A 24,264-nucleotide genomic window follows, 5' to 3' on the forward strand; every position below is an offset into this window, starting at 1 on the left:
TCTCTTGACACCTTCTTGGCTTTGAGCATGTGATCCAGTGGGGGGAGTCACACAAGTGCTGTAATGAGTATTTATAAGATAGTTGTAAGCACTGGAAGACATGGAGTTTGTGTCTTTTCACTATTACAACCCAGGGTCCTCTCTTAAGGTTTCTGGCTTTAAGAACAGCCTCCCAAAACTCTCTTGACACCTTCTTGGCTTTGAGCATGTGATCCAGTGGGGGGAGTCACACAAGTGCTGTAATGAGTATTTATAAGATAGTTGTAAGCACTGGAAGACATGGAGTTTGTGTCTTTTCACTATTACAACCCAACATCCAGTAATGTCTGGCACTCAGTAGATAATCAGCAAGTATTAATTGGATTCATGTTAGATGTTCAATAAACATCTTTTCTATAAGATATAGAAAGAGCCAAATCAAGGAGCCAGGGGGATCTGACTCCTTCATAGAATAGAAAGAACAGTTTCTAAAATTTACATAAGAATTACCTTGAAAAGATTAAAGAGTTAAGATTAAGATCAGCTATCAGTTATTTAGAATCCTATTCAATGCTAGTTGATAAACACAGAATTAAGACACAATCTTTATCCTCAAGAAGATGGTCATAGTTTGGTGACTATGCTTAATATTTGAACTATTAATCAGGGTTCTATTTAAACACATATGTGCACGTGTGCTTATAAAATTTCTTGATGCAGTGGTTTTCTTTTTTTTTTCTTCTTCTTCTTCTATTCCCCTTCTTCCATTTTGCCCATCCCTCACTGCCCTCCCATCTGGCAACCATCAGTTTGTTCTTCAGATTTATGGGTCTGTTTCTGCTTTTTGTCTGTTTCTAGGTTCCACATGTAAGTGAAATCATACAGTATTTGTCTTTCTCAGACTTTTCACTTAGCATAATACCTTCTGGGTCCATCCATGTTGTCACAAATGTTAAGCTCACTCTCTTCTTTTTTTCTTATGGCCCAGTAATATTCCTCTGTATGTATGCACCACATTTTCTTTATCCATTCGTCTCTCAGTGGGTACTTGGGCTGCTTTCATAATTTGACTATTGTAAATAATGCTGCAATAAATATAGGAGTACATATATGTTTCCAAATTAGTGTTTTTATTTTCTTTGGGTAAATATCCAGGAGTGGAATTACTGAGTCATGTATTAGTTCTATTAATTTTTTGAGGAACCTCCATCCTGTTTTCCACAATGGCTATACCAATTTGCATTCCCACCAGCAGCGCACGAGGGTTACTTCTCTACATCTTCACCAACACTTGTTATTTCTTGTCTTTTTTAGTTCTAGCCATTCTGACAGGTGGAGGGTGGTATTTCATTGTGGTTTTATTTTGCATTTCCTTGATGAATAGTGATGTTGAACATCTTTTCACCTGTCTTTTGGCCATCTGTATGTCTTCTTGGAAAAATGCTTTCCGGTTCTCTGCCCATTTTTAATCAGATTATTTGAGAGGTTTTTTGGTGTTGAGTTGTGTGTGTTCTCTCTATATTTGCATATTAACTCCTTAGCAGAGAACTATCACTGGCAGATATCTCCTTCCTTTCAGTAGCTTTGTTGATGGTTCCCTTCACTGTTAATATGGAGATTTTTTTTTTTTTTTAAATTTAACAAACAGTTAAGTTTTACAGTTTGACTATGTTCTAGTCTCAGGCTGTGGCCTGGTTTTCTTTTCAACAGAGAAGTAACTCTTGGGTTCTGTTCCATTGAGTGTGTCTTGGGAGAGTAATGGTAGTAGCCTGCACTTACTTCTAATAGGAAGAACCCCATCTAGACCTAGGAGAAAGAGGGGAAAGACAAAGTAACATTACTGTGTGGCATCATCAAACTCTCCACTGCCCCCTCCGCTCCTGCTTACCGATAGTGTCCACTAATACAGTCTAGCCCACATCAGACACAGTAGAAGGAAACTGGGGACAGACTTGAGTAAACCATTTTTCAAAATTATTCCTAAGTGATACAGTGAAAATAAACTTTTTATTAGAATGTTCAATTTCATGGGTATATAACGTGCATATTGTAACAGGGTACCTTTATATGCCATTCTAGAATTTGTATAATTCTGAAAGAATTTCCAGACTGTTTCTACACATTCTATCCCCAAAATAGCATTGGTAGCCTGAAGCAACATGGTATGTGTGGGAACTGCAAGTAATTAGAAGTGCCTAGAACGTAGGCTTGTGTGGAAAAGGGGTGACAAGAAGGAACTGGCTGGCAGAGGGCTGCCTAGGGCATACTGAGATGTTTAAATTGTACCCTCTGTGGATCTGTTACCCATCAGCATCACAAGAATGAAGTCAGCCCCAGAGGTTTGAAAAATCACTGTAGCAGCATCATGGAAGAGAGCCTGAAAGGGTGAGAAGTCAAAGCCAGGAAAACAAATTAGGAGAGTTGAAAGGATGATCCAGCCAAAAGACACTGAGAAGATGAAGGCCTGAATGTGATAGTAAGGATGAATTCAGAAGGTTTATGTTTTAAATGACTGCCACAGGCCAGATGCCTTAGCATCTGGAAGTCCAGCTGTGAATGAGGCTGACTTTGCTGCCTTCATGGAGCTTTCCACACTGGTGGGTAGAACACAATAAAATGATTCCATGTTCTTCAGTTTGAGTGACTAGGTGGTCATGATTACGTGGGAGTTGGTTTGCAGGGGGCCCTGAGGGGAGAGTTTCAATACGTTGAACACAAAGTGTGCTATATCCGGTATGCACTTGGAAGTTCAGCTTTAGAGTTCAAGAATGAGATTTGGCCTCTTTTCAGAGGGGCCGTTTGTATTTGTTTTCAGTTGTAATTCTTCATTTTCTGGTATCATTAGTCAGGGGTTTTGGTTGCAAATGGAAGCCTCTCTGACTTGTAAGTACCACAGGAACTTACTAAAAGCTTTTTGGTATCATCTTGGTGAAATCTCTAGGAAGGCCAGAGAACCTCATTCTGAGGGAGGGTGTCTAGGAGCAGTGCCCACCGCCACTGCTGGGTCCACTGTAGATGCCCCGCACTATACCACTGCCACCCCCTCACATGGCTTCCTACAGACCCTCAATCGCTGGTCCCCCCCTCCCCGCAGAGGAGTATGAGCAAACATGTTCTCTGCCTTGTGGGACAATCCAAAATAAGCAGGGTTTTGAAGACACTGCACAGCCATACATGTCTAGCAAACATATTTTTGCCTCCATTTATGTCTGTGAAATGAAAAACGTTTAATTTCTGAGGTGTGTATAATTTTATAGTGGTTTACTTCAGATTTTTATGTAACATTGTGATGAAGGTATGGTGTCTTCCTTAAAATTAATATTGTTCACATTAATATATTAATTTGCTGGTGAACTTGCTTTTAATTGTTGTTCATTGTATGACTAGCCAGTCCCATATTTATGAATGGATCTTTCTAGAAGGTTGTTGATAATTAAGTCATTAGAAATTGTGAATGCATCTTCCACTGAAACAAAGTTATCATGGATGATTCAGTTCTCATATTTTAAAATGTGTTTTACATTCCAGCGGAAACTCTTAGAGCACAAGCTACTTGGCGTCTTCAGATAAGAAGTGAAAGGGAGTGGGATGGAATCATTTGTGGGCACGGTGCCTATAGACACATTGTAGACAGTCAATAAAAGTTGGGGAAGTGTTTCTAGGACTGGATGGTTGGAGAGAGGAAGGGAAGAAGGCAAGTATAAGCCTGTTTCTAATATGGAGCTGCCTCTAATTGTTCTAATAAAAGCAGCTTACATTCAGTGACTTATAGCAGCATTTTAAAATTACACATATTTATTATCTAATCCCCAAATCCCAGAATAGTGAACAATTTAAGAATCATTTAAAATGAGTGTTTCAGGGGTGCCTGGGTGGCTCAGTGGGTTAAAGTCTCAAGTCATAATCCCAGAGTCCTGGGATCCAGCCCTGCATCAGGCTCTCTGCTCCGCAGGGAGCCTGCTTCCTCCTTTCTCTCTCTCTGAGTGCCTGTCTGTCTACTTGTGATCTTTGTCTGTCAAATAAATAAATAAAATCTTTTTTAAAAAATAAAATAAAATGAGTGTTTCAAAAGAAAATACACTATTCTGAAAAACATGACCAGTTATAACAGAATTTGTAAGATTAGTGTGAAGTAATTGGGCTGAATATACAGTCTTCAAAAAATACCATGGAACTTTTTGCTCATTTTTAATCCCAATACTAGTTTATTTCCCTAATGATTTTTATTTTTTACCTAAAATAGATAAGAATATTAACTGAGGCTTTTGTTACCTTCATCTAGGAATGGCTATTTGTATTTTTTTAATTTTTTTAAAAGATTTTATATATTTGATAGAGAGAAAGATCACAAGTAGGCAGAGAGGCAGGCGGGGGTGGGGGGGTAGCAGGGTCCCTGCTGAGCACAGAGCCTGATGCAGGGCTGGATCCCAGGACTCTGAGATCATGACCTGAGCCGAAGGCAGAGGCTTAACCCACTGAGCCACCCAGGCGCCCCTGTATTTTTTTAATTTAAATCCAAATAATTAACACATAATCTATTATTAGTTTCAGAGGTGGAGGTCAGTGATTCATCAATCTTATACCCAGTCCTCATTACATCACATGTGCTCCTTAACGTCCAGCACCCACTCTCCTCAAGCACCCCTCAGTGTGTTTCCTGTGATTAAGGGTCTCTTATGGTTTGTCTCCCTCTCTGATTTTGTCTTGTTTGTTTTTTCCTCTCTTCCCCTGTGATCTTCTGTTTTGTTTCTTTTTTTTTTTTTTTTAAGATTTTATTTATTTATTTGACAGAGAGAAATCACAAGTAGATGGAGAGGCAGACAGAGAGAGAGGGAAGCAGGCTCTCTGCTGAGCAGAGAGCCCAATGCAGGACTCGATCCCAGGACTCTGAGATCATGACCTGAGCCGAAGTCAGCGGCTTAACCCACTGAGCCACCCAGGCGCCCCATGTTTCTTAAATTCCACATCTGAGTGAGATCATTTGTATTTCGATGACCCTGACGACCTTTTCAGCAGTAAAAATGCTGTTTACCTAATTGAGGCTATAGGAATTTCCTACCTAGAGTGGAGGAGAATAGGTTGATCTGATTGAGGAAAGTAAACTGATACTTTATATATACCTGATCATTCAGAGCAGTTAAAAACTCTATTATGGGTGCTTGGGTGGCTTACTTAAGTGTCTGCCTTCAGCTTGGGTCTTGATCTCTACATCCTGAGATGGAGCCCTGCTTGTCCCTCTTCCTCTGTCCCTCTATCCTGCTCTTGCTCTCTCTCTCTCCTCTCTCTCAAGTAAATAAATAATAAATTTTTTTAAATCTTGTAAAAAAAACCAAACAAACAAACAAAAACTCGATATTACTTCTACCCAGTTTGTTGGCAGCAACATACATTAAGCATCTGCTGTGTGTGAGGCAGTACAGCAGGCACTCGACATGAAAGGATGAGCAAAATAGCCACAACCTTTTCCCAGTTTGAGCAATTAACATGAATTATATTCTGTGATCTATAATTATGGGGATAAAAATCTTATAAAGGTATTTCATTAAAGTTTATGTAAGTTTCAAACTCAGAAGATAATTTTCATAGTATTCCCATGAAACTTGAGGTATAGTAAACATTTCTGGATGGCAGTTTAATTTATCACATATTTTAATATTGGCAGACCAGATAAACATTTTGATAGGAACACAGATGGGTAATATCAACCTCAGTATTTAGAAAACTAATTTAGACAATAGAATGAAATAAAGAAAACAGATTCAAGAGAAGTTGATTCCATGTAGGGAACCACTTTTGGTGTCACAGAATGTGATAACCAATCCTCAAGACAAAGACAACAAATGTGCCCTTACTGATATTTGACCAAGTCAGCATCTTTTCCTGTCCCATCAGTCCCTTCTAAAATCAGGAGTGTGCCAGGTAAAGAACTGTCAGCAGAGTGCTTAAGATTTGCATTAGCTGATTGACTCCATTCACTGGGAGCCTGTCCCCTCCCCCCACCCCCCAGCTTGCAGCTAGTTCAAGGTCCCCAGTGGAAACTGCTTTGCCTTTGACCAAGGAAAGGCAATTCACACACAAAACTGAAGTTTAGGGAATTCTTAACTGAATCTGGTGTTTCATTAACCACTTAATGAATTGGGGACATATCAGGGGCTTAACAAGAGCTTAAAATCTTAGAACTATAGCACTCAAAGCATTTTTCCCTTCTTCTGTTCCAAATCTTTTGTTTTATAGTGTTTCCTTAAATCCAAAGTCACATGCCTTTTACTTAAATTTAATACACTCCAAAAATCTGTCAATGTATGCTTTTTTTCTGATTTCAAAAAAGTATAAATGTTTAAGAAGAAAGAGAAAAAAACTTTAGTTGTACTCCACAGAAATAACTGTTGTTAACACTTTGGTTTTTATTTTTCCAGACTTCTTTCTAGGCATATTGTATGTACGTATCTGTACGTGTTTAATGCAAAAATGGCATCAGAAGCCCTTCTGCCATATATAGTAGTGAGAATCCTACTGTGACTTTGGAATCAGGCCATTCTGGGTTTAAATCTCAGCAGTTATGGTTAATAGCAAAGATTTTGGCCAGTTTGTTTACCTGTAAAATAAAGATGATAATGTATCTATTCATAAGGTTGTTGTGAATAATATAAAGGAGATCACTGAAGTGAAGTACTTCATTAAGCAAATGTTTGATAATCCAGCCTCTTGTTCTCTTGCTCCTGTGTTCTACCACACTGTCCCTTAACACCCTGCTTTCCTGTATTTGGGGGGTGGGGAGTGTGAGGCAGAAGGGCAGGGAAGCACAGATAATGTTGGCACAAATTTATTAAAATTTAAATTTATTAAACTCTGTTAAGACACATGGCTAAAATATTCTCCCAGATTTTCAAACCTTGTATTTTTGATATATTTATTATATGACTTAAGTTTTATAAGGTAGCATTCTGTTCAAACTAAACCTATTAACTTTTGTGTGTTATAGTTTGTAGGGCTTCTTTTGAAAATAACTAAAATGAATGAAGTTCTTAACAGCCTTTCGGGTCCTTTTTGATGTGTGTATACATATAGAAGTAATTTGTGTATAATATAGATGTTCTTTTTAATGTGTATACAATTTACATAGTATCACAAAAAGCAACATAATATGTCATAAGTACGATGAATATCATAAATAGTAATACTATTTTATTTGTCTTATCCAAGGAGAATTTATGTCACTTAATAATTTGCCTTAATTTTCTAGTAGAAATAAAGTTTTGCCCCAAATTGATATGGAAGGTTAAATAGTGTCTAAAAATTAACTTAGTTAGAAGCGTAGCTTTAACTTTTGTTTGAGATTTTTACTCTTTTATGTAATAAAATGTGAAAATTAAATGTTTATGTGCAAAATAGGCCCACAGTTAAGTTTTATGACAAAGGAAGTAAATGTTCCATTTTTTTTCCCTTTTCTCTAGCTCAACTGAGAAGTCATTTCCTTGGAGATCAACAGGTATGAGTTTTTATCATATAAAAAATCTTTATGTCTTAAACACACAACAAGAACAGTTGCATAGCATGCTTTCTCAATTTACTGCCTCTTGGTGAAATAAGCCTTTACCAGTGACAATATTGAGCTACCTTGATTTGAAGTAATTCTTAGTTTACTAGATTTTTTGAACATTATGAAGTAGGTTTGAGTATGTCAGCTATAAAGAAAGTTCAAGCATTGGACTTCAACGTATCAATGTTATAATCACTGGACACTTTTAATATCAACTTATATTACCTAAATATTTTCTTTTCTGTCATAAGAAAGTACAGTAGTGCCCTCAAAAGTTACAGCATCATTTGGGAACGTTGGCTAATCGTTTATCTAAATCATGGTCTCTCCTTTCATAGTGTTTCCCACACTCAAGAGAAGAGTTGCCTTAAGCATTCATATTCTTTATGTATCCAGATATAAAATATATGGTAGCTTCTAATATAGTCCAGAAGCTTCTTATGTAATCTCCTTTTTACCCCAAGTTCATTTCATAGAAAGGATGAATTACATTAAGAAGGGTGTCTGCCACTTTCACAAATATTTGATGTCTTCATACTCGCTGTTAATTCATTGTTTGTCGAGCACCTGCACCAGCGACCCAGTACTGTACACATCGCTGGTCACACAGTGATGGGCACAACACGTGCACGTTGCTGCACTTCCTGTGGCACTTATAATGGGAAGGACCATGTCATCAATATATAAATGGTAGAATGGGCCTTGAAATATAAATACTTTGACAACTTTTAAACGAGTTTTGAACTTGATTAGAACTCAAAAATCACCAAACGCCTGGTATTTCAGTTTACCAGAACCTATTATCGGGATCTTGGTGTTACTCATAGTGCATACAAGACATTCTGCTATTTTATAAAGAAGCTACTTCCAAGAATTGTAGCTTTTATTCAAACCAAAGACATACATAAAGCTACTTAGCACTAAGACTCATTAGCAGTAGTTTAATATAAAATCAGGTCACGAGATAATAATGTGGTTAGAAGCCAGAAGTATATCGCGTGGGAAAACGTTGTTGTAAATGGACAACCTACTTCTGAGATAGCTTTGCAGAGAAGGTGGGACTGGAGCATAGGGTTTGATGGGTAGCCAGGCTCTGGAGAGTGCTTTGTCACTGGGCAGCAGAGGAGACAGAAATGTCACACCCAAACATTTAAAACTGGTTTGGGAGATGGTAAAATGTGGAAAGTTTAGATAGCCACATCAGTTCAAATTACAGAGATGTGTAAATACAGCTCTAAATTGAACTCTCCTTTAGCTCATGGGGCAACACTGGAAATTCTCTGCACAAGAAGTCACCTGACTGAAATATTCCTCAGGAGAAATATCAGAACTGTGTAACTATTAAAAATTGATTTGAAGAATTTAAAGAAAAATGCAAAGCACACAGTAGTGCATTTGGTACGTGGTTATAGCAAAAAATTTAGTACTTAATGTAAAATTCTTACAGTGCATGTAATAATGCAATAGTGCATCATTAATTTATTCCAGAATATTTCTTGAGAGCCTTAAACGGTTGTCTAGCATGTAGTTGTCAATGTTTAAATATCCTTGTCCTCTTAAGTGCTTCAAGCCTAGTGGAGGTAGATAACTCTATACACTCAAAATTTGGTGGTGGTAGGAGCTGTAAAGGAAAAGTACAGGTGGATATATCATATTTACTGATATTCCCTATTTCTGGACATTTGAGCTGTTTCTAATTTTTACTGTTATAAATAACATTGTGGTAAATACCCCGTATATAAAATTATATCTGTACCTTTGATTTACTTTAGGTTAGACTTTTAGGAAATAAAATATTATTTAGAGTATATGAGCATGTTTTAAGGCTCTTGTTATGGGTAACCATGTTGCTTTCCCGAAAAGACTGTATTATTCCTCCCTCCCTTTAGGTATATAACATTGATCCTCTTGTACTTCCTCATTTGACATCATCATTTATATTTCCTTCTAGCTACAAAATACTAAAATCTCCTATACATTGCCCTTTTCTGTTGAGTGGTAGTGTCTGGTAGGCGAGAACTCTGTGCAGCCCAAGGCTGATGGCTGTCATCAGTCAGGCAGGGAAAACCCAACCCATGCCAGGTGGTTCCACATGAGGGATTTGATTTGGGAGGTTATGGTTCAGGTGCAGGTTGCAAGGTCTGGGAGAATTGAACAGCATGCTGAAACACCCAAGAGACTGATCATACCTGCAGCTGCTACCATTTCTAGGACTGAGGGGGCAGTGGGTTAAGTGGGGTCAGGGGCGATTTCCAGCATTAGCTGGACACAGGAAGGAGATAAAGCCCAGCCAGAAGTGCTGCCTAGAGCAGAGCAGGAGAACTTCTGGCTGAGCTGAGCTGCAACAGGCAAGTGGTGGTTTCTCACTACCTAAAGCCAGCCAGGCGCAGGGTATAAATGTGTTGATTTACATACAGAGAGAATGAACTGAGATCAGGAAGGACACATAACAGAAAATGAAATATCTGGGCCCTTGGTGTCCTTTCTACCTCCCCTTCTTTCCCCTCTGGTACTTTTACTCAGTTTTAGTCATTTGACCACCACCCTCGTGATTTACTCATGAGTTAAACATAGATATATTATTATTTATGTATGTGTGTGTGTATTGTCCAAGTAGCTCCCTAAATACGATAGCACTAGGGAAATACAGCTCCAGTAATTCATCTGTCTTCAGGACAACTATATTTGTAAATCACACCTAATAACTATGTTTCATCTCTTAGTTTTGTCAGAATACACTCTTACCCAAACTCCTGTTCAGAGCTGGCAGGTTTTGCATTTACATACCCTTTTTTTCTCTTGGGGAAAGAGGAGTGTAATCTTCAACCACTGCCATCACAACTACTATTTACTCCACTTTCTATTATTTAAACTGTATTAGCCTTACTTGCGTGTTTCTTGAATTTCTTGCCTACTTTTCAGCCATACTTAGGACATTTAAGTTGTAACTCTGGCAATAAGCTACAAAGATAAGGGTAGAAAATTGAAATTTGATTGTATGCATAAAAGTAAAATCTGATTTGTTTCATGTTTATTTTCCTCAGTAGTTAGAGATGTCTTTAGAAGTTTGACTATAAGTAAATAATGGCATAAAATGGAAGTTTTGCTGCTACTTTCCTATAAAGTTTAACAGCTATCTTCTCTTTACCACATTGCTTGCAGAGATACTAAACATAGTAGAAAAATCATCTCATTTTTAGAATTTGGCTGTCCTGGACAGAATAAGGGGCAGGGGTGGCTTAAAAGTAAAAATATATATGTATTTAAAAGGTCTTCAGTCCAGTCCATGTTTAGCTAGATCTTTTTTTTTTTTTTTTTAAGATTTTATTTACTTATTTGTCAAAGAGAGAGACAGTGAGAAAGGGAACACAAGCATGGGGAGTGAGAGAGGGAAAAGCAGACTCCCTGCTGAGCAGGGAGCCTGATGCGGGGGCTCAATCCCAGGACCCTGGGATCATGACTCGAGCCGAAGGCAGACCTTAAGGACTGAGCCACCCAGGCACCCTGTTTAGCTAGATCTTGACAAAAGTAACATATCTATTCAATTTTCTTGGTTTCTTAAATAAGAAAGGATTGCATGAAAAGATTTAGGATTCAAAGTCTCTTAATGTTCCCCATTTTTCTTTAATATTTTGAATGTTTTCCTAAATATATATATACAAAGGTAGAGAAATTATCTATATGTATATTACAAATATATTACAACTATTACATATATATTATATATTACAAATATATATTTGTAATATTTGTATATATTTATAATATTACAAATATATATTTGTAATATTTTATTTGTAATATATATAAATATATATTTGTAATATTGTAATATATATTGTCATATATATATAACAAATTTGACTTGAAAAGCTGGCATTTTAAAAGCTTTTTAGCAGTCAGGTGAATTGTTAGTGGAGCCGTGGTTTGATCAGTACCTGGGAGAGATCCTTACCTGTTCAGGTATTTTCAGGATGGTACATTCTGTTGAAACGCCAGAAACGGAGAACAGCTGCTGAATTTTGTTTTTAAATACCTAAATTACTGCAGAGTCATTTTCTAAGGAAGAGCTCAGGTATGCCCTAGGCAGAAAAGATTTCCATTGCTTGTGATTCATTTCAGCAGTATCCCTTTGCTCATTTGCTTGAGTTTGGTTGGTCAGTCATTTGGTTGATTTTTGTATGAGGGTTGGTTGGCTGTTTGAAAGTAAAAAGCCAAAGCTTTTTAAGCTTGGTGCTCAAAGAGATGACTTCCCAAAGCATGAGGAAGAACTGTCCACTCTGCAGAATATATCTGTGTCCTCAGGCTGGTTGGGAAGGAATCTTAAGGAGAAGCTTCCCCAGAAGGAATAAAGTTGTCTTGAAGCATTTATGCTTTATTGTTATCTTGCTTTACTATTCCTCCTCTCTTCATTGTTCTGTATTTTCTAGCTTACCAGCATTACACATAAACTGTCTAAAAACATAGATGCTCATCTTTTTGTCTTTTGTGGAGAGAGTTTATCATTTTCTGTTTTGGCTCAGTCTTTTCCCTAGCCTTGCATTTCTTATAACCTTGCATTTTTGTGTTTTTTTAATGTATGTTCTGCTAAAAATGAGTGAGGAAGGAATGTTGTCTTAGTGTTCCTTCCTATTTTCTCTTTTATTAGTGTTCCATTTTCCACCAATCACATCTTCATATCTCTTAAAAATTATGCATTTGTACAATCTCTTATGTTCTGCCAGAATTTGAGGTAGCTTTTGAGAACACAGACAATAAAATAGAAGATAAACACCATAATCATGAAAATATATAATAAAGTCATAGGTAAAACCCTGAGGAAAGTGAGATGCATATACATTCCCATGTAATTATAATGTTTCATGATGGAAAATATACAGAGTAGCTTTTAAAGAAAAGGAAAAAAATACCTCAGGCTTACTTCTCTTTTAAAAAAAGCACACCAATTTACTCACACACACACACACGCACACAAAAACACCACCATACATAGTGTGTGTTACCTACCAGACAGAAGCTGTTGAAACCATAAATTGAGTCCTTTTGTTAAAGTGTTCATTGGTTGTTACTTAAATCCTCCAGCCATATCCTGTAAAATGAATTGTACCACAAGTCACAGTTTCACAGTTTTTCTGTTCCAGGGAAAAAAATTACTAGAGTCTAGGCAGTTTCCAGTTTTAGTACTTATGTGTAAAATGAGGGGCGGGGAGCAATATGGCATTAGCAGGAGAATCCTAGCCTTCCCTCCTCACCACCACGCCACCCCCCCACCATCCCCCCACCTTCCCTGCAGCTTAAGAGAAGGAGCCTCCTTCCAAACCCAAGCATACTGTCTGTTCCCACAGGCCAAAGAATTAGGCTCAGTTGCACTTGCGAAGTAGTCGTAAGAGCAGATATTAATGTATGTTAAATAACTGATTGGGAATTACCACTCCTAAGACAGTAAAGAAGCCAAAAGATGAGAGTCTTTCTGAAAGCAACAAGTTAGCAAAAGATGCAGGCAAATGAAAGTAAGGGGAATTTCTGGTTGACCTAGAAAGCTTTAAGGGTAAAGAGACTTGATTGAGTCTTTTATAGTAAGTAATAAGTAGGAAAGAAAATATTAATGACTTTAGTTGAGAGTTGATATTTGATAATAAATACGAAAGAGAATGAAAAAGATTGTGATAAAATAGGAATTTTAAACTGATAAGATGATTTAACATCACAGTGCCACATCCCTTTGCTGAGGAATATGTACTGGAGGGCCACAGTTCTCACACACTGTCCATTTAAATCATTGTTAGCGGTACATACTGACAGTAGTAGTTCATGTACACTACGAAATTTAAGACTTTATTGGGATTAGGTTTTGCATTTTGTTTATATATTTAAATTTTGTTCCAAAAGGAATGGACACAAGTTTCTTCCACTGTGGTGGGTTAAAACAAACAAACAAACAAAAACATAAATACCGAAGATTAAAGAGGAATGAAAGACTAGCCCAAAGTCAATTTATCTTTCTTTTTCCCCTCCATCTGAAGCAAGTAATTTACAACACAAGAAAGCATCAGCATATCAGGAGATAAGACACAGACTTAAATGGGGACACTTTCTGCCTCAGTAGAAATGTAACCGGGTTTATGAAGGCGATAGAATTGGAAGCTATATTATACATGTTCCTAAATAGGATGTTAGATTAGCAATCATGTATAAAGGACCATTATTTTATTGAGGATTTTGGATGTTATGATTTAGTGTGCCTATAAATTATACTAATGACAAAATTTCATCATACAGTCATTCCTTCCTATTTCTCTTCTAAATAACAGGAGGATACGAATTTCTGTGAAAATCAGCCAAGTTTTTCCACCCTTATTATTTCAGGCCTTTTGAGCCACACAGTCTTGATAATCTTCTTACCACAGCTACAGCACTGTAGCTTCCTGAATCACCAGTATGAAGTTTCTCTTAACGTTTAATGTTTTATTACTAAAGGCCTTCTTATATTTTACAAAAATTGAGTCTGGAAGAACTTGGAGTAAAGGTAAACATTTCCTTCTTCCCCACATCTTTCCAGATCATGGCCATCACCCACATACACACACACACACCCCCTTTGGGTTTGTTTTATTTTTAATTCAGTGAGGATATATTATACATTGTCATATGATTGGTTTTTTTCTTAACAGTATAGGAAAAACCAAACGTGTTTCTGTATCAATATGTCAATATCGGCCTCTTTTTTTAAAAAATTATTTTTATTAACATATAATGTATTATTTGCCCCAGGAGTACAGGTCTATGAATCATCAGGCTTACACATTTCACAGCACTCACCACAGCACTCACTCACAGCACTCACACCTTCACCAATGTCCATAAATGGCTGAATAGACCTGATTTAGAAAATTTATGTAAGCAGCCCCTTACTGGTAAATATTTTGTTTTTTTCCAAATTTTTCCTTCGGCAAACAGTGATATAACTTTTCTACACATCTATCTGAGTATCTTTGTCGATTACATTATTTTTAAGTGGAACTGCCTGGGCAAAAGTATAATGGGGCTTTTTGGGCAAATATTGTCAAATTGCCCACCAAAAATGCCTAACGATATGTGGGAGGGGTGAGTCTTTTCCTCTGCTTTCTTAGGTTAAGTCACTGCGGGTGGCCAGTGATTTAACGGACAATAGAAGAATAATCCCCAAATATTCGTATACACATAGGAGCTCACGAAAGTATTTAGGCAAATATTAAATAATAATAATAAATATACTTAAATTATAAATATAATAATAGATAAAATATTTTATATACCTAACTTGATGGAGTAGAGGAAGTGGGCAGAAAAGGCTTCTGTGGGGAAAAACAAATGGGTTTCTAGGGGAACAAACAGGTATAAGAAATCTTGTGATAATGTTTGTTTATGCAGGTGCAAGTGGTCCTCCCGTTTGTTTCCTCATGCCATAAATCTCCCCAGAGAGGGCCCATGGCAGCCTCACTCCCAGACGTTTCTGCTTTTTGGTGAAATAAGGGATGCTCCATGAAGGTTTCTTTCTACTTCTACTTCTACTTCTACTTCTGTTGAATCGCAAATGTCTTTAGTTTAAAATAACCTTTATGCCATCTCTCAGAGTCTGAGAGGGTCCCTGCAAATACCCATTCCCACCTATACCAATTGTTACGTCTATCAGTGCTTACTATGTTGCCAGAGTAGAGGAGTGTAAATTTTCATGAATATATAAAATTTTAATAAGTTATTAGACTTTAAAAAAGCCATTTACTTCCAGTTCCCCTATATCATAAGCTTTATTATGGACAGATTAAATAGTAAAATCACTTAAATGATTCTTAAATATTTGTTAAGTCAGAACATTACGTGAAGACCAGCATACCACTGACCATTCTTCCATTTGATTAGTTCTTATGGAAGTTAGGAATCAACCCAATCTTGGAATTTCATAACATTGTCATGTTTCCTGTCTTTCTTTTCTTTTCATATCTGGATCAAAATGATCACATACATTTTTCTGTCAACAAAAATGCAACAGCCACTACCAGAACAAGCGAAAAACAAACTTTTCTCTATGGAGGTAATCAAATACCAACACCTCATTCCAGAGGTCCCCAGCTTTGCTGTATATTCACGTCACCTGCGGAGCTGATAAGTCTGGGCCCAGAACCAGGCATCAACGGTCTTTGACGATCCCCCCATGATCCATACTACAGTCTGAGAATACTGCCTTACTCATAAGTAAATTAATCTAATTACTGGTAATAAAAGAAAAGAATTAAAAGTTTATCCTGCCAGTCCTATACAGATTATATTTTGGGATAACCAAATAACCCTGGCCATTAATAGATTTTAAAGATATCTAAAATATACCAAAGGAATTTCTGCTGATAAATGTAGAAAGGACAATAAAATTAGAAAAATCACCAATTTGCATCATCTAATGAAATAATTGATTCAAGCAAAGATTGTCAGTATATGCAGAAACCTCTGTATTCTCGATCCTGGCTGCACATTAAAACCACCTTGGGAGTTTTTAAACTCCTAATATTCAGACCTCAGCTTGGGCTGATTGAATTCGAATCCCTGGACATGGGACTCAGCAATAGTTTCCGAGCTCTACACCGACCCCTATCCCAGGCCATTACAGTACGCAAGCAAGGTTGGGAATCATTACATTAGGAGAGAGGTTGATGGTGAACTTGAAAATATGGAAAGATCAGACTATCATCGCTTGAATTGACTGACTGATCTTAACTGTTAAAGTTACAATATGACAGGACATAAAGTACACAACACCATCCATAAAGTATTCTAACCACAAAAGTTTGGCCTGAAAGTTTCTAGTTCTAACTTTGTGCTTAAAAGACATACAGAGGTTAGAGGATACGTACCTGCCACCATGAGAAACCCACACACTAATTCAGAATATGGAGCATCCTGAGTTTATTGCTGTGGTTCCCTCAGTGAGCCAAGAAAATGAAAATGAGGGCCTGAGAGCCCTTTTTAGACTTAAGGTACTAAGTAACGATCAGAGTCCAGCACTATCTGTAAGTCTTATTTCAGCCTGACAAGTACAAGCCAACTGAAGAAAAATTTTTGAGACATCAGGAAAATGTGACTGTGAACTCTATGTGGTGCGATGGAATAAATGTCGTTTTTTGAAGTCCGTATTTTACAGAGCTACATATGGAAGTATTTAGAGTCAAAATGATCTTATGTGAGGGATCTGTTTTAAAATTCTTTAACAGAAGAAAGGAAAAAGCAATAAATGGAGCATAAAAAGTATGGCATAATGTTGCAATAATTAAATTGGGAGGGATGCTAATTATACTTCTGTTTGTTGGGGAGGGGGGGTTGGTTAAAGATTTATTTATTTATTTTCGAGGGAAGGGAGAGAGAGCTCCAAGCAGACTCTATGCTAAACATGGAGCCTGGCACGGGGCTTGATCTCATGACCCTAAGATCGTGACCCGAGCTGAAATCAAGAGTCCGGCACTTATCCAACTGAGCCATCCAGGCACCCCTTCTCTCTCTCCTTTTATGTTTGAAAACTTTAATTCTAAAAAGCTTAAATACAAATTCTTTAAACAAAGGGTTCAGCATATTGGGGGTTAAAACAGTACATCACACTGACACATGCTAAGTCCAGCCGGCTGTTGGCCATACTGCCAGTGTGAGCCATGACACAGATGAATGCAGTATGAGATGACAGTTTCCAGCCAGTAGACATGATTTAATGTCTGTTTTCCACACTGGTGGGATTTTGTTAAATGAATCCTAATTTAAGCCGAGTTACCTCTGCTGTGCTGGACATCAGCCTCTCTGCTAGTTTAGAACTCTGCACTTACCGCTGTGTTTGTGCAGGTTCTAGGCCGCTTCACTGTACACATCATAGCTGCAGATACTTTCGCAGCATAACTAGTTAGCCATAAGGCGGTTGTGCTGTAAAAGATAAAGCTATGGGAAAAAAAGAGATTCATTCAAAGGACATAATGAAATAAGAAAAATGAGTAGCAAAATGTAGAAGACTATTGCAAAGGGCAAAATATTTGAGTACGTTCAAAACGTATATTGTAGAGTCCTAGCAATACTGCTTCTATATTGCAGATTGGATCCCAGCATTTATCTTCAAATCTCTGGTTGATAGCATTATACCCTTTGGCTTGCTGATGTGTCTCCGTGTTTGGCATCACATTTTCTCTGTTTTCTTCATTAGGAGAGGCATCAGGTTTCAAATACTAGAATACATCTTTGAACCTGAATTTTGTGTTGTGCTGTGATAAGGCTTCTACGCTGTTGTTTGTTCTTGGCATACTTTCACATGTCCATTGATAGATGTCCCAAAGTTGTGTGCGAAAAGTGGGCTCAGAACTCTGCACCACTATATAGACTATTATGAGGGCTTAAGATTTAATTTAAATAAAAAATAAGAGTACTACATCAATAAAGAAAAAACAAATTGTCAACCAGGTTTTTTTTTAATTATCTTGTATGGCAAACTTGGCTCACAGCCAGTTAGTGACACAGCAAAAGTGTGTTGAAATTGCTTATGGTAAAGTAATCTGTAGCAAAGATGCTTATAGTGAAAAGACTGGACAGAGTATGGGCATGGGTGGCAAGCACCAAATAAGAATGTTAGCATTTTGCTTTAGCAAATATGTATCTGAATGTTCCTACACCATTTACTCATACTTTATGGGGATGTATGTTACACATCCCCGTAAGACTTAAATACACTGAATTAGGGCTTTTTTTAGAGAAAGAGAGCACAGGCACAGGATGAGGGACAGGAAGATGGAGGGAGAGAATCTTAAGTAGGCTCAGTGCTCAACACAGAGCTCAACACAGGGCTCGATCTCACGACCCTTAGATCATGACCTGATCCAAAATTAAGAGCCAGACACTTTGCTTTACCAACTGAGCTGCCCAGGTGCCTGGTGGGGTAGGACTTTGTATTAAAATTGCATATCCGGGACACCTGGGTGGCTCAGTTGGTTAGGCGTCTGCCTTCAGCTCGGGTCATGGTCTCAGGGTCCTGGGATCGAGTCCCACATTGGGCTCCCTGCTCACCGGGGAGCCTACTTCTCCCTCTCCCTCTGCTGCTCCACCTGCTTGTGTACTCACTCTCTCTCTCTGACATATAAATAAATAAAATCTTAAAAAATAAAATCACATATCCAGTGTTAGCTTCTAACATTTTATGTTTAATTTAAACATTTTAAACAAATATTTAAGTGTTTTTCTCTCTTAGTGATATGTGAACAAATATTCTATTAACTGCCTAAAATAAAATAGAAAGTATCAAGTTTAAAAGCTCCTTTTCTTATTACCACCTCCTCAACACACAGAGCCACATACTTCCTCAGTTTACAGCTGTTGCTTGCTTTGGGAAATGTCAGAAAGGCTACCATCTGTAACCCCACATTTCATTCCTAAGCCAGAGTTAGTCTGCATTTAGCTCGACCGTTATAATCTATACCAAAAAAGATAGCCCAATAGAAAACCACAGTAAAACCTAGTTTTAGAAGACCTTTTCTATTCTTTTTGATAGGAATATCATTTTACCCTTACAGATTTCTATGGGTTTTGTTTTGTTTTGTTTTAAAGAAGTTTTCTTGGGGCACCTAGGTTGCTCAGTTGGCTAAGCACCTGCCCTTGGCTTAGGTGACCCAGTCCTGAGCGAAGCTCTCTGCTCAGGCAGAAATATGCTTGTCCCTTTCCCGCTGCCCCCCACCACCTCTTCTCCCCCTCCTCCCTTACTCTCCACCCCCCCCTTCCCCGCCCACTGCTAATGCTCTCTCTTGGGTAAATAAATAAAATCTTTTTTAAAAAAAGCTTTTCTTGGCTTTTGTTTTGGGGGGGTTTTTTTGTTTAGTTTTAGCAGAGAGTATCTGTCTTGTATCATCTACTATCAAATATACCCTTTTCTATATTTGGTAACATTATTTTGCCCTAAAATGAAGTGTATCTTTGAATTTGAATGATTTTTGAGCACTTATATTCCATAGATCACTGATTTTTTTACATCACAGAAAATCCTTGATTCTTTTTTAGCTTTCTCTGTAGGAAGCAAGAGGCCCGTGGCCTTTTATGATCACCTACTTGTAAACTTGGTGTTGGAAACTTGACATGTGTGATCTATTTCTTTTCGTCTTTATAGTTCTAAACTCCTTATTTTTCTAGTTTTCCTCTTACATGTATAAATGCTTTATGGTAAGTGTAACACCTGCATTTTAATTGATGCCTGGACTCAAAATACTCAAAATTGATAAATACTCATTTTAATATGACTATTTGCAGAAAGACCTTTTTTTCTAATGATTATTTTTTAATCATTTTGTATTTCTGAACAGAATTCAGGAATTTTAAAATATTATGAAGAAGAGATCTCTCTGGTGACATATAAAACTATAAAATACTTTTAGATTTGCATTATAGAAATTAAATAAAGTGCTTTATACCAGCTTATGCAGAAACTAAGTTTGCTTAAGCCACAAAATTGAATTCAGACTGATAAGCTTTTACAGTGGTTTTTAAGGCAGGCTAATTGATGTTTAGAGCAAAGTTTAAAGTGAACTAGAAGATACTTCATTAATGGTTTCCATTTTCCAAGGCTTTTCACTGAACATTTTCTAGATGAGTAAAATTTTTAGAGCCACTGTCACAATATTTTAAAAGATAGCATAAGTATGTATAAGATCCAAGAATCTAGATACACTCAAGAGAACCAGACAAGAAATAGTTCAGTAAACAAGAGCTTCTGCCCATTCTTGCAGGTTTTAACTTATTTTAAAGCCCAGCTCTTAGAGGATATCATGTGTAAATAGTAATTGATATTTTGAGTCCATACACCCCACATATCTATGATCTTAAGTTATTAGTCAATGTCTATCTGTGTCTTCTGTGAATCAGAGAATGTTTTCATGGTTCATGTTTCCATTACCCTATTCACATTTCTACTCAGCAACAGTATTTCCCAATCATCTCATTTCCTCCAGTAATTGGGTTACCTACTGTAGAAGTGAATCTTGTACATCGAAGAAGTTACTGAAGAGGAGAAGTCTTCAAGGCCATCATCCATGTTCTCTTCCAGAATTTGGAATAGAGCTTTACTTCTTAGCCATAGAAGGCACTGGAAAATTGTTATAGCTTTGTGGAATGTAGACTCCCTCCTGAACCTGTCGCCCTACAAGAAGCCAGAATACCAGAGCCAAACAGGAAGTTGAATCCCCATAAGACAAAACTAAAAAAAAAAAAAAAAAGACAAAATTTTCTACTCATATTTTCATAAAGTGTTGCCACTCAGAGTATGAAAGCCTAACCTCAACTCACAGGCCAAAGTTGGAAGAAAAGAGAGCTACTCAATTCCCTTAACTGTCAAAGACAGCATCATCTGCCTTAACACTGCATTCCATTACCATCCCAGGAGTCCTGCCAAAACTCACACTGCACTATCTTTTATGTAAGGGCAAACCTTTAAACACCATAGCAACTCAGAACAGGCACAAACAAGAAGAATCTAGCAAAAAGTTATAATATGCTGGACTGTGAAAGACTAGTTACAGAGTTGTATATACTTAAAATCTCCTTACTGATCTCTAGGTTCCTGTTTCCATGGTGATTTAACACATAGTATAGACCTCCATTTCATATACCATAAACAGTAAGACACAGAGATTAACAAAGCAGAGCAATTTCAGTAATTTCAGGTTATTTAGAGAGACCTTGGTCTGTTTCCTGAGCCTATTTTCAATGCACACTTGGTGTGTATTTGGGAGATAAATCATAGTACACTTTGTGTTTTATCTTTCAGTGTGAGCTTAATGGTGGATAATACATGAGATATATGTAGCCCTACAGCATTAGTGTCCCTTACTGCCTAGTATTTTCTTAGCTGCAGCCTTCTGCTTTTTCTAATTAATTGCCCTTGTTTAGGTGATTTGGGGGCACTCAGATGAAATGTAGCAGGCAAGAAGGACCCTGGTTCCAATAATCTCCCATTCACAAAACATACATGGAGATTATTTCATCTGAAATAATGAAAATGAATGTTAATAATGAAAGAATGTTAAAGTTCCATATTCTTAGACATGCATTTTCATAGAAGATGCTAATTTGATGTTTGAAAATGCCCCCTAAAATATTTCTGATGTTCCACAAAACATGTTTGTGAAAAAGTAACACATATTCTTAAAGTACACAGATGAAAGAAGTAGCATAGACATTCTGTTTTCCATTTTTTTTAAACTTTAAACTTATTTTTTCAGTGTTCCAAGATTCATTGTTTATGCGTCACACCCAGTGCTCCATGAAATACGTGCCCTCCTTAGTATCACTACCATGTTCACCGAACCCCCCACTCCCCTCCCCTCCAAAACCCTTAGTTTGTTTCTCAGAGTCCACAGTCTCTCATGGTTCGTCTCCCCCTCTGATTTCCCCCATCTCACTCCTCTCCATCTCCCCATGTGCTCTGTGTTATTTCTTATGCTCCACAAGTAAGTGAAACCATATGACAACTGACTCTCTCTGCTTGACTTATTTCACTCACCATAATCTCTTCCACTCCCATCCATGTTGATACAAAAGTTAGATATTTATCCTAACTGATGGAGGCATAATACTCCATAGTATATATGGACCATATCTTCTTTATCCATTCGTCTGTTGAAGGGCATCTTGGCTCTTGCTACAGTTTGGTGACTGTGGCCATTGGTGCTATGAACATTGGGGTGCAGGGCGCCTAGGTGGCTCAGTTGTTAAGTGTCTGCCTTTGGCTCAGGCCATGATCCCAGGGTCCTGGGTTTGAGTCCCACATTGGGCTCCCTGCTCAACAGGAAGCTTGCTTTTCCCTCTCCCACTCCCCCTGCTTGTGTTCCCTCTCTCACTGTGTATCTCTCTGTCAAATAAGTAATAAAATCTTTAAAAAAAATAATAATAAAGTGAACATTGGGGTACAGATGGCCCTTCTTTTTGCTACATCTGTATCTATGGGGTAAATACCCAGTAGGGCAATTGCAGAGTCATAGAGAAGCTCTATTTTTAATTTCTTAAGGAATCTCCACACTGTTTTCCAGAGTGGCTGCACCAACTTGCATTCCCACCAACAGTGCAAGAGGGTTCCCCTTTCTCCATATCCCCTCCAATACACGTTGTTTACTGTCTTGTTGATTTTGGCCCTTCTACCTGGTGGTAGGTGGTATCTCAATGTGGTTTTTTATTTGAATCTCCCTGATTGCTAATGATTATGAACATTTTTTCATGTGTCTGTTAGCCATTTGTTTGTCTTGCTTGGAAAAGTGTCTGTTCTCCATTTGCCATTTTTGTTCATCAAAACGTCTCTCAGTTTCATGTTCTCATTTTGCTAAATCACAACATGCCAGGTATTTCACTCTAGTTTATGGCAGTGATCCTGAAGTGATCCCATCTTGTAAGACTGGTTTCTCTGGTAAATTTGACTAGTGTCTTATTTTATTTCTGATAGCACTTATTTTTAAAAGACATTAATTTTAAAGTAAGACTACATAAATAATACATAGTTAATAATTTTGAACCTTTCCCTACTACAATAAGAATACCTTCTACAATGATGGGGAACTGGGCCCTCTTACTAATAACAACCATGTGTGTATATATTTATTTGTGTGTAATTTGGGAATTACAAGTTGTCAAGAAAACAGTAAATAATAGTAAAACAGTATGAAAATGATTTAACTTTCTTTTAATGATTGAGAAGAGATACCAATATCTTTTTGTCTTTGCTGATATATATTACCATTGGGCTTCAATTATAGAAGTAGAAAAATGACCAAAGACCCCTTGATAGTTTAGAATTGGTTGCTTTGTAGCTGATTAATATGTAAATATATCATAGTTATAATATAAATACATATTTATCAACTTTTTTAAAACTTTAACTTCAGTGTTTACTTAAAAATAGGGGCAGTGCCTGGGTGGCTTGGTCAGTGGAATGGCAGCTTATGATGTTGGGGTTGTGGGCTTAAGCCCCACACTGGGTGTAGGGATTACTTAAAAATAAAAAAATTTTTAAAAAGAAATAAAATTTAGACCCTGTTCTCTAAATAACTCAGGTATTTAAATCGTCAAATTAGATTTGGAGGACATGAGAATTTAGTATTTTAGTGTTCTAGTTACCATCTCACTGTCCTTTTCCATGTTCTATTTTTTTTTGAGTTCTTACATTTAAAAGTATAAGAAACGGGTTCCGGGGTAGCTTGGTTAAGCATCCCACTATGGATAGTGGCTCAGGTCATGATCTCAGAGTTGTGGGATCGAGCCCCACATAGGACTGTGCATCCAGCAGGGAGTCTAAGATTCTCTCTCCCCCTCTCCCTCTGCTCCTCTCTTTCTCTCAAATAAATAAATCTTTAAAAGTATAAGAAATGGATACTAATATTTAAAGAGGGTACATGGTTGTGTTACTTTCAGGGTAATTTTGTTTATTTTGTTTATTTTTGTATTTTTTGAGATACTAATTCTGTTAATTAGGGTGGCCAGTGTGGAATCCTGTACCCCACAATTTGTGCTTGATCTGTTTAAGATTATTTATTTTAAATAGCTTCTCTTAAAGAAGAGTTTAAATGAGCACAGTTGTTTGTCACACGATTTGTGAAGAACTGTTCCACTGGATGAGGAGACACAATTGCTGAGGTACAAATCTTTTAGGGGCCTCTTTCTCTTTTCCTATTTAAATACTAGTTTCTAATAGAAACTAGAGAAAAAAGAGAAAAAAG

General features: G+C 37.2%; 1 protein-coding gene across 1 annotated transcript in view; it reads left to right on the forward strand.

Annotated features, from left to right (window-relative positions):
- The window catches only part of PKP4 (plakophilin 4), a 246,470-nt gene that overhangs the window by 159,154 nt on the left and 63,052 nt on the right, over window positions 1-24,264 (forward strand). Inside the window, exon 4 of the mRNA XM_059394005.1 lies at window positions 7,434-7,468. Within this exon, the coding sequence (XP_059249988.1) occupies window positions 7,434-7,468 (35 nt within the window). The remainder of the gene's footprint in view (window positions 1-7,433; window positions 7,469-24,264) is intronic.

Source organism: Mustela nigripes, chromosome 3 (assembly GCF_022355385.1).
Source record: "Mustela nigripes isolate SB6536 chromosome 3, MUSNIG.SB6536, whole genome shotgun sequence".
Classification (NCBI taxonomy): Eukaryota; Metazoa; Chordata; class Mammalia; order Carnivora; family Mustelidae; genus Mustela; species Mustela nigripes.